This window comes from Sebastes umbrosus, chromosome 3 (genome assembly GCF_015220745.1).
Source record: "Sebastes umbrosus isolate fSebUmb1 chromosome 3, fSebUmb1.pri, whole genome shotgun sequence".
Lineage (NCBI taxonomy): Eukaryota > Metazoa > Chordata > Actinopteri > Perciformes > Sebastidae > Sebastes > Sebastes umbrosus.
Window position 1 is genome coordinate 10,089,921 of NC_051271.1, and position 14,806 is coordinate 10,104,726.

At 37.0% G+C, this 14,806-nt stretch overlaps 2 protein-coding genes across 6 annotated transcripts; one reads left to right on the forward strand and one right to left on the reverse strand.

The window, feature by feature from the left end:
- Positions 1–1,167: 1,167 nt before the first annotated feature.
- mb (myoglobin) lies at positions 1,168–6,912 on the reverse strand. Of its 5 annotated transcripts, XM_037764874.1 has the most exons (5): positions 6,602–6,757; positions 6,320–6,351; positions 2,052–2,137; positions 1,656–1,875; positions 1,168–1,499 (listed from the first exon to the last, which is right to left on the reverse strand). In XM_037764874.1, the coding sequence occupies exons 3-5, from the start codon at positions 2,132–2,134 to the stop codon at positions 1,359–1,361; spliced, it is 444 nt and encodes a 147-aa protein (XP_037620802.1). In that variant the 5' UTR covers positions 2,135–2,137; positions 6,320–6,351; positions 6,602–6,757; the 3' UTR covers positions 1,168–1,358. The 5 variants fall into 5 exon arrangements, with proteins under 5 accessions (XP_037620802.1, XP_037620800.1, XP_037620799.1 ...); XM_037764872.1 differs by lacking the exons at positions 6,320–6,351; positions 6,602–6,757 and adding an exon at positions 6,777–6,912; XM_037764871.1 differs by lacking the exons at positions 6,320–6,351; positions 6,602–6,757 and adding an exon at positions 6,783–6,832 and having other exon boundaries at positions 2,052–2,138.
- Positions 4,772–13,429, forward strand: LOC119485339 (serine hydrolase-like protein). Its single transcript, XM_037764868.1, has 12 exons — positions 4,772–4,979; positions 6,764–6,907; positions 8,125–8,238; positions 8,977–9,018; positions 9,111–9,130; positions 9,232–9,306; positions 10,318–10,427; positions 10,799–10,878; positions 11,010–11,044; positions 11,170–11,246; positions 11,363–11,447; positions 12,661–13,429. The coding sequence occupies exons 1-12, from the start codon at positions 4,922–4,924 to the stop codon at positions 12,772–12,774; spliced, it is 954 nt and encodes a 317-aa protein (XP_037620796.1). The 5' UTR covers positions 4,772–4,921; the 3' UTR covers positions 12,775–13,429.
- Positions 13,430–14,806: the final 1,377 nt, after the last annotated feature.

A 14,806-nucleotide genomic window follows, 5' to 3' on the forward strand; every position in this document is an offset into this window, starting at 1 on the left:
CCAGCCCTTTGACTAATGCTCATTTAAAGAAAAAATAAATGTTGTGTTTGTCACAGATTGGACCTGAGTCCTCTGTCCTGTTGAATACCAGTAGGTGTTTGACCTCTGTTGTTCAGTCTTCAGAGGGGAGGGGGGGAGTTTGGGAGGCAGAGGTGTGTCCCTCCAGAGCGTGATCAGAGGCTCTGTGCCTGGAGTCACGTCTGCACACACACAAACACTATTAATAGTTAGATTATCATCATGGCAATCATCCATCATCCAACCAAACATTGTTATGGCATCAAGTCAGAAACTTTAAGGACAACAAGGGGTCAGCGGGATGTGAATGTCAAAGATAACATCTTTCACCCTCTTTTACACATTTAAGTTATCTAGTTATCACTCAGAACACTTGACTTACAATATGCTAAAAGGTTATCATGGAAAGTTTGCCCAATGATGCCAAAAACGTTCTGCCAACTGAAGCTTTAATCACCGCCCACATATTCGATGGCACTCATTATCAGATTAACCTCTCACCGCTGAAAAAGAGGGATCCCAAAATAAACCTGATGGGTCATGAGATGACTGAAACTAATCATGTTATTTGTGTGTGTTTTTATGTGAAATACTGGATCCTTTCACTTCTTTAGGCCTCTTATTTGAAACGTGTGAAGGAAAAATATCTCTTTGACCTGCACAAAACTCACAACTAATAGACAAAATGAATAGTCTCATGCCATCTGTGACGAGGGGTTACAAGTAGACGCTGCTTTGTTTTCAGGGGGTTACAACCTCACATTGACTGGCTTCATATAGGACTGTAATATCATCTAAAAGATGAGCAGCAGCAGCGGGAGTCATGTCCACATTGGATCAGGTGACTAAAGATAATGAAGTGTATTAGGTTGAGAGTGTGTGTGTGTCCAGACACTTGACGTTAAGAGTTTTAGATTTGACCTTATTCCTATCTGTCGGACGCTGGATTGGCTTTAAGAGTACATGTTTTAATGAAGTCACCCTTTATTATTTATAATGAGTAGCATTTAGTTTTAACAGAACTGATTTACAACTCTATTACCCTCGTAAATGTGACTAAAAAATAATGAGCAGAGTAGAGCAACAGATTTGTTATTGGTCATATATGAGAAGTTTGTTGTTAGTCAAGAATCCTGGACAAAAGATCAATCTCATTTAACTGAAACAAAAAAATGTTTATTACTGAGCAGCTATAGAGGTGGACACAACAGCACCATCAAACACAATCTAACACAATCAGGCTGCAATAAAACATACATTATGTTTCCTATGAACTCTACAGTAATATCTGAGGCCATTTTCTCGTCTTTCATCTGACGTTGGCATGACTTTGTGTGATATCAGCCGGTGAAGCCCAGCTCTTTGTAGTCCGCCTCAATGTCAGCGATAACGGCAGCCATCACGTTCCTCAGGGCTTGCTGTCCGGCGGCATCGAGTCCGGCCTTCTCTTCCATGACTTTAACAATGACCTCTGTAATCAGCTGAAGAGAAAATACAGAGAAAAATCACACAAACTAGTTTAAAATCAGGTTGGAGGAAACAAAAGATGAGACGCAACAGATGGGACTTCCTGTTAAAAAGACTATCTGAGGATCGATCAAACCACTAAAACATTTCCTCATGTACATCCGGCTCACCTTGAAGTTATTAATGGCGATCTTGTGCTTAGTGGCGTGGCTTTTGGACAGAGGTTTGAGGATTGCAGCGTGGGAGCCTTTGGCCTTCAGCAGCTCACCCAATTTCTTCAGCACAGTGGCACCGTGGGCAGAAATAGCCGGGTTAGCAGCCAGGTCACCCTGGGCGATGCCGGCAAACTTTGGGAACAGCTTCAGGGTGTCCGGGTGCTCTGTGAACAAACTGTGAAGATAACACACTCAACCACTGAGCACACTGTCACGTCCTCACATTGTGAAATAAAACTGAATACAAAACATGATTAAACAGTTAAGGGAGGTTTCCAAAATACTTTCTACAGCGCTGAGAACCACCTAGCCAACCGGAAAGAGTTATCTTTTCTTGTCAGAGGCACTTACCGGGTCAGTACCAGGCCCCCATGTGCAGTGTAGTCTGCCTCCACTGGACCCCAGCACTTCAGCACCATGTCAAAGTCAGTCATGATCTGTGGAGATCAAGAAACGGGTCACAAAAACACTGATTGGAGGAGTAAAAACAGTTCCTGTCACAGTACACAAAAGTCTACCAATCAATCTAAGACAAACAAAGTGAACACATGATTATACACCTGTTGTTCCAGTATTTCTCCTTTTGGATCAGATAAGCCAGCAGCCATGAACCACTTATTTTAAGGACATGTCCTAACTAGAAAAATACATTACCTCAGCTGCCCACTATCATATGGTAATAAAGGGCATGTCATATTTTCTCTTCAATATACAGTTTCTTTCTCCAAACAGTATTTTTCTTGTTTATACTAGGTCTGATGTGATGACCTTGGACTTTAAAAACTGCTGTATTTCTTCAAAAACATTTCTCTGCATCCTGAATGTGTGATAAATAACCAAAGAAGCATTATATGTCAAATTATAATCAAATTCTGCTTTAATGAACCCATTATTGTGTTTTTTTCCAGTTATATTTACTTTTTTATCAGCTTTATCCTATGTAAGTATAACCTAAATCAACACATTTTGATCAATAAATGGGAATTATTCTAAGATTCAATTATGAAACAACTAAAAAGAAAGACAGTACCTACCTGCCAAGATGTAAAATATCCTGTGTGATTAAACTAAATTATTCTTTGTCTGACTTCCCCCCTCAAAGCTGACCTTTTATACGCCCTCTCTCCGTCCTGTCACCAAATTATTCCAGCCCTCCCTCCTGTCCATCTACCTCTCTTACCGCACGTCTCTTCACTTCGTCTCTGATATGATTATGTGTCACTCTGGTGAATCTTTTTTATTTTCTGTTGCACCTCACTGAGCCTTTATGTGTCCAAAATCTCATCTGATTTCTTCTGAATAAAGGAGATAGATCGAAAGTGTTGTGAAGTGGTTTGACTGTACTGACTGTACTAAACTACTAGCTGAAACTAATGCAGTCTAATATAACAGTCCTGCAATACAGTAAATCCTACTTTTTTTTAAATGTATTATTATATATTATAATGTTTTTGTTGAAACCATTTTAAAGAGCATAGTGTCAACTTTCTTGGTCAACTCGGAGGTTGTTGTAGTTTGTGGTGCTGTTGAATTGTTTTGTGTTAAAGACATTCAAAGAGGAATTTCTAATATTTTGTCTATAACATTTATATTAATAAAGCTATGTCACTTTTAGCTTGATCTAGACTGGCTACTGAGCATAAAAGAAAGACATAACTTACTAAATATAAATCTTTATCTCTTTTTAATCATTAGCACATACATTAATACTAGATGTTGTTATTGTTTCACCAAGTATACCAGCTACTGAACATTGATTAAATACTTCTTTATGTTATAATGTTGTGCAGGTGTATGTACAGTATTTTGCACTACTGATAATTCATAAGGCCTGTTTGACTTTGACCAAGGTTTTACTACTTACAGTAAGTACTTCATGGTAACTATATTGTTAACTGTAATATGTAGTACAACCATTGTTTCATGGCTTATTATAGATACAGAAAGGTGACAAAGGGCAAGATATACAGATGCACACAGCTGATAACATAATGCTGATGTCATGGTAGTAATAATGGATAGAAGTGATAGCTTTTTATACTTTATAAACTTAAAATGAAAGGGTCAGTAACAACCCAAATACACCAAAACTTTAATGATATTCAGCTATACACCTCTTTAGGTGCAAAGTAGAAGCTGTAAGGAACACATTTATCTTAAAACTAATAAGATTGGTGAATACATTTTATGTTATCTCTATATTCTAACTTGCACTATTTTATGTCTTAGATTCTCATTTTGTTTTTACTTATGTGATTTTCTTTTATACATATTTTAATTAGCAATGTTGGGGGGAGCTTGAGACCCAAGATTTTTATTGACAATGACTGCTTCTATAATTAATGCACATTTGAAACTAACAACCTTCAGACCATCATGGAGCAGCTTTTCTATCAGCTGAGCTATCTGAACTTGGAGAAGTAAAGTGACTCTCAGACAGAAGAATTGAAGAAAAACTGAGGAAGAAAATTAAAAAGAATTGAAGAAAAAACACATGTGAACATGTAATTGAAATATGACTCACTTTGAACAATCACAGTTTTTCGGCAGATGAGATTTATATAATTAATTTGCAAAATATTATATTCATCAAATGATATGTCTTAAAAGAACACCCTCCTTTTATATTACTACTACTTTTATATTTTTAAAGATACTGTTTTAAAAACATATTTGACTATAATTGAAAACCTAAAACTAAAAAATTCTAAATTGGCAAAAACTATTAGATTGTTTAGACATTTCAAATTTATTTTTGAAATAAACAAATATATATATATATTTTTTATTTTATTCATTTTTTTCCTTTCCTTATATTTTATTTGTTGTATAATTTATTCTATTTTTTTATTATTTTAATTCTGTAAAATATATTTGCAGAATCGTAATGATAAATCTGAAAATATTTCTGAATCTACTGTATTGAACTTTTGAAATAAATTGTATTAAAATAAAATAAGTTCTGTTGGTATTCTAGTGTGAAAGGTAAGTCCCGCCTCTTCTTAACGCTGATTGGTCCAGACAGGAGTTCGAGATTTCCGTTTATCCAATAGGATCTTTAGGAAGCGTCACGTGGGCTTTCAACACCCGGAAAACCGGCGTTGAGCTTCACCCTTCAAAACAAAGCTGTTAAATAAGGTTATTTAAGCTCCAAGTTTTAACATATTCTTACTTTTATAGGTTTAAATTACATCCGTTGTTCAGCAGAGGTGTTCTCCAACATGCTACAGGCTTTGAAAGGAGTCAGACACCTGCAAACCAGTGCAATGAAACAAGCAGGTAACTAATGTTTATCTGTATATATCTGTAACAGAGGAGTGATTGTTAGCTAGCAGACTGTTTGACTGTTACAGACAAGATAAAACTCGTGTGTAGCTTAATGTAGGTTGAATTGGAGTTGTTAGTAGTAGTTTTATACATGCCTCTGTGTGAGCTGCAGACTGAGGCAACTTCAAACTAATGATACAGGACACACAGTGAACACTATAGACAGATACAGACTGTTAATTATTATTATTATTATGAGGATAGAGAAATAGCACCAGTGTATACATATTAAAGCTGAAGTAGGCGAGATTGGAGCAAATGTGACAAATGGTCACTTTAGTAGTACATGAGACAGGTAACCTGAAACAAATCATGATCCTCTGTGTCCTCCGGTGCTCCTAATGGCATCTGCAAGATTTCACAGACCGCAGGAAAACAAGCAGTAAGAGCAGAGGTCTGTACTACGAAGCAGGATTTGCGGTTATCGAGGTAACTTCAGGGTTAACTTTGGGTTTTCAGTACTACGAAGCTGGTTCACTTCTTATCGAGGTAGATCACCATGGTTACTGATGCTCAACGGCTAAAGGTCATGTTCCAGATAAGAGATGAACTCCCATGAAAGCACTTCCTGTTGACCAATCAGAGCTCTGTGCGGTGATTGCATGATAATATCACACACATATGAAGAAGTTTAGACTAAAAACAACACAGTTTAAACTGACAAATACAGGAAGGACAGCTGGCTTTATGCTGGGGGTGTTTACCGCTTTGAATTATGTTTTTATATGTATTTATTTGTACTTGCTCTTGAGTCCGTTTCACACCGTCAGAGAGGGGAAAGCAGGGGAAAGGATGTTTAAATACTCATAGACGCTAGTAGAAATGCGTAGATTAAAAAGAAGTATTCTATTATTCTCGTAAAAGATATTTATATTTAGATAAGTACACTTTATTTTTGAGTATCCCGTTAAATTAATAAATCTGTTAATTAGTGCATTCACACATCTGGAGTTTTTTCTTTTACCAGCTGTTCTTCCTGCATTTGGCAGCTTCAACTGTGTTACTATTAGTCTGGATTATGTGTTTAATTTCTTCGTATTTGTCTAATATAGTTCACTCTCTGTTAAATGTGTCGCTCTGCCTGTCTGTCAGTAGTCTTGTTCATGTCTGTGATTGTTCAGATGCTGCAAACACCTCCTCGTTCATGTGAACGCGCTAGTAACGAGACAGAGAAACTCTTGGTTGACTTACCGAGTTGATAACCAGCTTCGTAGTACAGTTTAGCGAGATCTCGTTTGTTAGGGTAAGTGAAGCCAGATAACGAGAAGATACCTTGGGTATGTTGAACTCACCTTGTAGTACAGGCCTCTGATCTGCTGCAGCACTAATTTGGGAATCCAAAAGTCATATTTTTGAATTTAAGAGGGTTGGCAACAACTTGTGCCCTTCTAAATAATTTGAGCCCAGAACATTTCATATAATCATACAGATATACAGATATACAGAGAAAAGCAGCAAATCCTGATGACAATAACGTTGATAATGAATTTCTGTATGCTGACTAATCACTTAATCAGCTAATTGTTTCAGCAGTAAACAAAAGAAGCTCCTAAAAGCAAACATTGGTCACAAACCTCTTCTTTTTGGAGAAGTGAGTGTATATTAATATTTATTAATATTACTGGTAAGATGAAAACTAATATTGCCACCAGACTGGGTCTCCAGAGGGTAGACGACAGAAGTGGTTCCAGCTGTTCATGAGTATCACTAAACCAGAGTGTTAATTGTGCTTCCAGTTTCAGAGCTCACCATCCAGGTCCCATGGGGAGAGATCAGAGGGAAAGTCTGGGGTCCTGATCAAGGCCGTCCTGTGCTGTGCCTGCACGGCTGGGCTGACAATTGTGGCACATTTAACACCCTCATTCCCCTTCTACCCAAAGGTAATTGTTGTTCATGTCAGACCTAACACTACTGTCAACACCCCAGTTTTAACTCTTCATACTGATATTGTACCCTAAAGTTTTGGCCACATGTCTCTTTTTTATTTCAAAAAGTAAAAATCTAACCCACAAAACTCACAGTTTTGGCGCTTTATACCTTAATTGTTAAGAGACAAACTCTCAATCAATGTCATTGAAACTGAAGTCTGAACCTTTCATCACTTTCTCTCCTTTAATTCATGTGAACACATACAGAAGTATACATCGACACTGCTCCTCTCTTTCTGGTTCAAGGTTCTTTATTTGTCTTATGTCAATTCCAGCAAAGCAGTCGTTGGCAATGAAAATCTTTGGTCTCAGTTTCCTTCAACGATGCTCATAATATAAGCATATAAAAAAGGAGAAATCCCACAAGTAAACGTAAAAGCAAAATGATAATCTAAGGCATAAAATAGTGCAGTTAAAATAAATATAAACATAAGTAAATATAAGATAGTAATGTAAATTTGTAATTTAGTTGATGACAGTATTTCAGATGGGAAAACTGAATGTAAACAGGATATAGTATGTATATGCATGATGAGAGGTATTATAAGTACACAGAAGTGTAAACAGGAATGTAGTATTTTTTTTTTTCATTTCATTTCAAAACTTACTTCGAACATGTGGACAGCCGGAAAGAAGTAGTATTTACATACAATGAAATGCATAAGAAAAAGAAATTGTCAATCACTTGATGCCTTGATTTACATATTCGAAAAGGAGTGAGAAGAACTACAAAGTTATTTAATCCCACCCCTTCTCCATAAATCATTCATTAATAATTAACCAGCTTCCTTATTGAGCTATACATATACTCTATTTAATTTTCCTAAATTTGTCTAACTATAATTATTACCTTTTATCTCCGTCATACAGAAATGTAAATTAATTACTGATATAATTATCCTTATCAAAATACAAATTCATTATCAATCCAGAATACCAATTCATTACTTACGTATTTAACTAGATTTATCTAAAGCCTGTAAACAGAGCCATGAGGAGGTGCAGAAGTCTAGTTTTCTCTCAGAACGCTTGAATTAAAATATGCTGAAAGGTTGTTATGGAATTTTTGCCCAGTGATGCCAAAAACTTGTTAATCTACTGAAGCTTTAAGGAAATAATGCGACAATGACTTGTTGACACTCGGCTCTTCTCTCTGTCCTTCCTCTCAGAGTACAAATATGTGGCGGTGGACCTGGCAGGTCACGGTCTGTCATCACATCGTCATCCTGGAGTTTTCTACTCATTTCCTTATTATGTGATGGACGTACGCAGAGTCATTGACGGTGTGTGAGTCCACTAATTCAAATCAAACATCAGTGTTTATTCAGGCAGCCAAGCTAGAGCTCTGTGGGGATATAGTGTGTGCTGGGGCTCGGTGATAATTCATTGACTTTCAGTGGCAAAATATCTTGATTATATGAACATATGAACCAAAATGAATGATTCTGAACAGATTCTGATTATAAACTGAGAGTTATTTAGTTACTGAAGGGTTTTCTTTTACAGATTTTAAGAGCTTTGCCTGATTAATGTGTAACAGTTGAACACAGTTTAATACATCAAACATTAAATTAGAGTGAAAATTCACTCATGACCTTGAAAATAGTAATTTGACAAAAAAAAATATTAACTCAAGGTCCATTTACTAACTCTTTCTTGAGCTGTCAACCACATCTTACAGTTTTTTCGAAGATGATGATGGCAAGTGATGTCCAATAAAACTCTGAAGACTGAAGTTTAAAGCTCCTGTTAAGATATTGATTTTAAATTGACGTTTTTTTTTGTCAAATCAAAGATATTATGTGATTTTGCACACATTTTCCATTCAAATATATATTAATATTTGAAAGAAAAACTGATTATTACTGTGATGTGTTTTAAATATATATCTATAGCTCTGGTGCATCTGTATTGCAGTTAAACCACAGTAGTGCTGTTGTCTTTCAACTAAGAAACAGTCTCAGTATTGTCTGTGATGAGATGCTGAACCTAGTTGATGATCTGTGAAATTCCTCCCACAGCTCTGCAGTGGAGCCAGTTCTCCATCATAGGCCACAGTATGGGTGAGTGCAGCTTTACAGCAGAGTTAGAGCAATTAAAATGTTTGTGGTTTGTTATATTTATATGTAAACTTTCTTTTTTTTCCCCAATTCAGGTGGTAACATTGCAGGAATGGTAAGTGACGGTGTCATGACAGGCTACTATTTATATTTATACTGACTGTAGAGACTCTGTTTTGCTTTCCTGTGTGGTATTCAGTATTGTGTCTTCCACAGTTCAGTGCTCTGTATCCAGAGATGGTGGATGGTGTCGTACTGCTGGACTCTTATGGATTCTTACCTACAGATCTGGTACTTCAACAGTTTATAAATCCCAGACTACAGTTACTGCAGGGTTGTAGTTTGTTGAGGGTGAAGAAAAATACAATGTACTTTGACGTTGTGATGCAAAATATCATTACATTTATTTACACCAGGCTTCAGAACATATTCATAAGTCTTCTCATGTTGAGAATTTATTGTTATTTTAGGTTTTCCCCAGTCTTTTACTACAGAAGTAATCATTTAAAATCAGACCATAGAAGTTGGCTTTTTATTTCACATTTCACACCAAACTATCTGCACGACTACCAGTCACGAAAATGTCTCTTGGCAAACCTAAAGCCTCGAGCACAGACAGATTTAATAGACATATTTTTCATGGCTTCCTGTCTCATCTGTAAGGAGAAAGCTGCTGTTCTCCAGGAATACAATTCTTAAAAATCACTGAATTTAGCTTCCTGAAAAAAGGCCTCAGAAGATATTAAAAAATCTCAAGTCTCAATGAGTTGTATTCAATCGTCTTTAGGGATAAGGGAGGAACTAGTTACCTCGACGTCATCATCATTGACATTCACATGGGACTTTTTATATTTGGTTGTCTGACTGCATTCTTTGTGGGTTGCGATAGCCTGTTTATCTAACATTTTATCTTTAATTATTTGACGCAGATATGAAGCTTTGTATGCCTATGATGTGTTTTCTGTGCGCAAGTTATGGTTTTACGATTTTATACTGGTTTCTGACAAGGTTTGATTGAATTGGGCTGGTTTTTAAATAGTGATTGGGTTGGAAACCGTCAATCTGATCTGGCAACACTGTACAGGTTGTTTAACATTTTGAAAGGCATCACATTTAAGTGAAGCTTTTAGTCACTAGAGTAATTGAATCTGACACAGTTTTGTCCTTTGGGACGGTGCTAAGCATTCATATAATATTATTTGCCTGACTCCATAATATTTCACAAAGATCTGTGCTGTACAACCCACTCTTGTCAGTAGTTTTGAATTGCGTCCCTCATCATTTATGTGTGTTTTCTTGCAGAAAGAAATGTCCAAAGTGACAAGGCAGGGGATCGATCAGATGGTTCAGTTTGAAAAAACGACGGAGGAGAAGAAGCGAAGAGTTTACTCGTATGAAAACGCAGTAGAGAGGTGTGACACTTTCTTATTCATGTTTTAAACACACTATTGAACATTCACTCATCCAGTAATGTTGTTTGTACAACTGTTTTCTAAAAAAAAAAGGGGGAGGCTGTGGCTCAGAGGGAAGAGCAGGTCGGTGGTTCGATCCCACCGGCTCCTCCGGTCACATGTCGAAGTGTCCTTGAGCAAGATACTTAACCCCAAACTGCCTCTGAAGTCTGTGCCATCGGTGTGTGAATGAGTGTTTAGATGTGTGTGTGAATGGATGAATGGGTGAATGCTGACATGTAGTGTAAAGTGCTTTGAGTTGTCGGAAGACTAGAAAAGCGCTATATAAATGCAAGTCCATTTACTATAAAAGAGCCTTTTATGTCTTTCAGGCTGTCGACTGCAAACCCGACTCTGTCTGAACGGTCTGTGAGCATCCTGTTAGAGCGAGGTCTAGTTCAAGTGGAAGGAGGTACGTCATTATCTTCTTATACCTCATTATCTTTCTCTTGTCATGAACGCTCCACATAGAACAAAATTAGTTCACTCTCTGAACACGTTTTTGCTCTTATGCTGAAAATATAATGTATTTCTCTCTTGCAGGTGTGGCGTTTACCCGAGACGTTCGTATTAATCTGGTAGGTTTTTGCTGAACTGCACCAACTCAACACTTTGCCTTTTCATCCCTCCCACAGGTGTCGTATGCAGCCCATAAAACACATTTACAGTATTGTACATTGTATTGTTTTGTCTTTTTTTTCAGAAAAATATAGTGCGCATCAGTTTGGAGCAAAGTCTGGAATTCCAGTCGGCAATACAAGCCCCCGTTCTAGTTGTTCTGTAAGTTATTCCTCCACCTCACACTTCCTTATTACATGTACTAATCTCACTAGTAAATTGTACCTCACTTAGTATGCATACAATCTTTTTCTTTTCTTTCTTCTTTGTCTTTCCAGAGCAGAGGACGGCTTTGATAAACTATATGCTGAACCAGATAACAAATTTACATCAGCAATCCTCCAGGCCTATAGGGACAGAAATGTGAGTGTGTTTTTACAGGGTGTTTCTGTTAAGTAGGTATGCTTTGCATCGTTGTGTTTATTTTTAGCCGTTAAGCCTCTATGTGTAATTGTGCCTAGTAGACAGACAGATGCAAAAAGTAGCTGCGTAGTACGAGCTCAATGTCTCAGAGGCAGCAGAAATCTTTTATAGCTGTGAACCTCAACGCTGACCTACATAATGGAGCTTGGTCAAGTGCTGCTGATGAGAGAGAGAGAGAGAGAGAGAGAGAGAACAGAAGATGTGCATCAACTCTCTAATGAGGATCTCTCTCCAAGTGAGATGGTGACACACAAAAAAATCAGCTGCTGTGCAACAAAAGAGAAGCTCGGGATGTCAGAATACTAAGTGGCTATAATCAATATTTCTATAAAAAAATGTGTCAAATGACCTTTTGAAAGGGGTCGTTGGTGGTGATGAACTAGGGCTGGGCAATATATCAATATTATATCGATATCGTAATATGAGACTAGATATCCTCTTAGATTTTGGAACATAATATGGCATAAGTATTGTCTTTTCCTGGTTTTACTGATGATTATTCATGAAAAATCTCATTGTGTAAATAGGATCTTTTTTTGAACGCACCAATAGTCAACCCTACAATATCATCGCAATATCGATATCGAGGTATTAGGTCAAAAATATTGTGATATTAGATTTTCTCCTTATCGCCCAGCCTTATGATGAACCAACAGAGAATTATCACCTGAATCTGCAGCTCCCCTCGGCTTTACGCAGCTTTTATAGTTTTTCAGCTCCTTGTTTAGCTGTTGCAACTGTTCTGGTTCACTCTCACCGCTCTCATAGTGTCTCTAAAAACCTGCTGTACACTACCTACAACAAACGGCAGACACAGTTAGCGACGAGCTGGTGAACATAGTGGAACATTTAGCAGCCAAAGAGACAGATATTCCCCTCAGGAGTTGGTGGAGACCAAAAACAGAGCTAAAAGAGAGTGAATATCGGAATTAGATTTATCACGTGACCATAAACACAACTCTAAATGAATGCTAATGTTGATCCATAACTGTTTGCTAACAAATTCCCCAGATCAACTTAAAAGGTGATGATATGTCATTGTTGTGTTCACAACTTGTTTCCGCTTCCCCTTAAATAAATCCGTTATTGCAAGTTAAAATGTTACATTTAAATCCTTCACACTCATCTAATTGTCTCTGTCTGTTTCTTTCAGCACACGGTGGTGAAAGTACCAGGCGATCATCACGTCCATCTGAATGATCCCGAAGTCGTTGCTCCACTTGTGTCTGACTTCCTGCAGACCAAAGTGTTGACACAGCCAGCATGACTAACCAACGGAAAGACCTCGAAGCTATAGCCAAGACACAAAAAATATTTCCGTTTTGCCTTAAGTCATATTACAATGCTGATTTTTAATAACTTTTTAAAAAATTGTTTGTATTCATACTGTACTGTTTACACATACCTTCGGTGTTAAAATCTGTCATCCAGCTATCGTAGCATCAACTAATGTAAAAAAACAGCCAAAACATATATCATTCACAACCAGTTTCAATCAATTCAGTGAGTTCATATGAAGTCTGTGTTGGTCAGATGTTTTCATATGGTGTTGTATGTACCTAAACAGAAATGACAATGATGTAACACATCACTTTACTTCACAAAGAAACAGTGAAAAGTAACAGAGAGACATTTTCTCAAAAGTGTACTCCACCTATTTAGCATTGCACTCCTAAAATACAGTTGGATTCACGATTGACAGTTTAAAAAAAAAAAAAAAGGGATCAAAATTGATGCAGCAGAATCAGAGATATCATCTTTACTCTATTCCACTCATTCGTCTTCCTTGTCAAAACCGGGCACCTACATTACCCACAATGTAACTTGACCACGGACAGTTCTTTTTGTTGAATGAAATTGTTTTGTTGAACAACAAACTTTGCCAGTAGGACTAATATCAATAAAGTTACTATCTATCTATCTTTCTTTCTATCTATCTATCTATCTATCTATCTATCTATCTATCTATCTATCTATCTATCTAATAGTAGAGGTGGCAATGAAGGGAATCTGGTCAATAATGTTCAAGGTGTCCCGTCATGAACTGACGTGTTGGACAGGTACATTTTAACCTGGTGTTAGGTTAAAAGTCGGGGTCATTTAAGCCTCTTGGTTTCATCTTCTAGGGACTACAAATATATCTAAGGCAAGACAAGTTTATAATCCATACATGGACACAGTTTCATGTTTAAAAATAGATAAATTGCCATTTAAAAAGACACTTTTAGAAAAGTAATACCAGGATAAAAAGCAGACTTTCTCTGCCCTCTGGTTGAATGTTGAAAGTCTGTTTCACCTCTGACAGATGTGGTTGGGTGTGGTCAGAAGTGTGCTTTATTGCACGATTAATATGTTGATTATTTTCTTGATTAGTTGTTTGGTCTATAAATGTCGGAAAATTGTGAAAATGCCAATCAGTGTTTCCCAAAGCCTAAGATGATATCCTCAAATGTCTTGTTTTGTCCACAACTCAAAGATATTCAGTTTACTGTCATAGAGGAGTAAAGAAACCAGAAATATTCACATTTAAGAAGCTTTAATCAGAGAAGTTTTACTCTTTTTTTTCTTAAAAGATTACTCAAATCGATTATCAGAACAGTTGGCGATTAATTTAATAGTTGACAACTTACCAATTAATCGATGCCACTCTACAAATGACAATAAAAACAATGAGATATTTTGCCCCCCTCGTGTTTTTAAATTGGGAGGACAAAAACATGAGAAAAAAACTCTCATTATAATGTAGTCCAATGCAACACCTCCTTTACTTATGACCTCACTAATAACATATAATTGAATTTACACATTTCCGACAATGTCAACAAAAACTCTATGGCTGAGTTGTTGTATTGGACTGCATTATATTGTACAGGTGATAAAGTTCTTGAGTTATTCAGGCTGCTGAACTCTCCTCTTAGCTTGTTGACTTCCTGCTAACCTGCAGTACAGACTGCAGTGTGTATGCACATAGTATTTATATCACCTCCAAGCTGCTGCCTTTGAGGGTTGTTTGAAATGCAATGTGGCAGGTCAGGCGTCTCAGAAGTCTGCTGACTGTTGTTAATATTTTAGCAGTTGCACGACGTCTTCTGAAGTTTGTGTATCCTCATGTTTAATCTCAAAAGTTAGTGAGCTGTGAAGAAAAGAGTACCCGAGTGCCACAGTGAGAGCAGAGGATGAGTCTGGACTCACAACGTCTGTTACACAATATCTTGTTTACAGCTTGTTTTCAGTTATACAGCATTTAAATGTTTATTTTGGAGGATTATCCGTTGGAAACTACAAATCCTTAAATCTTA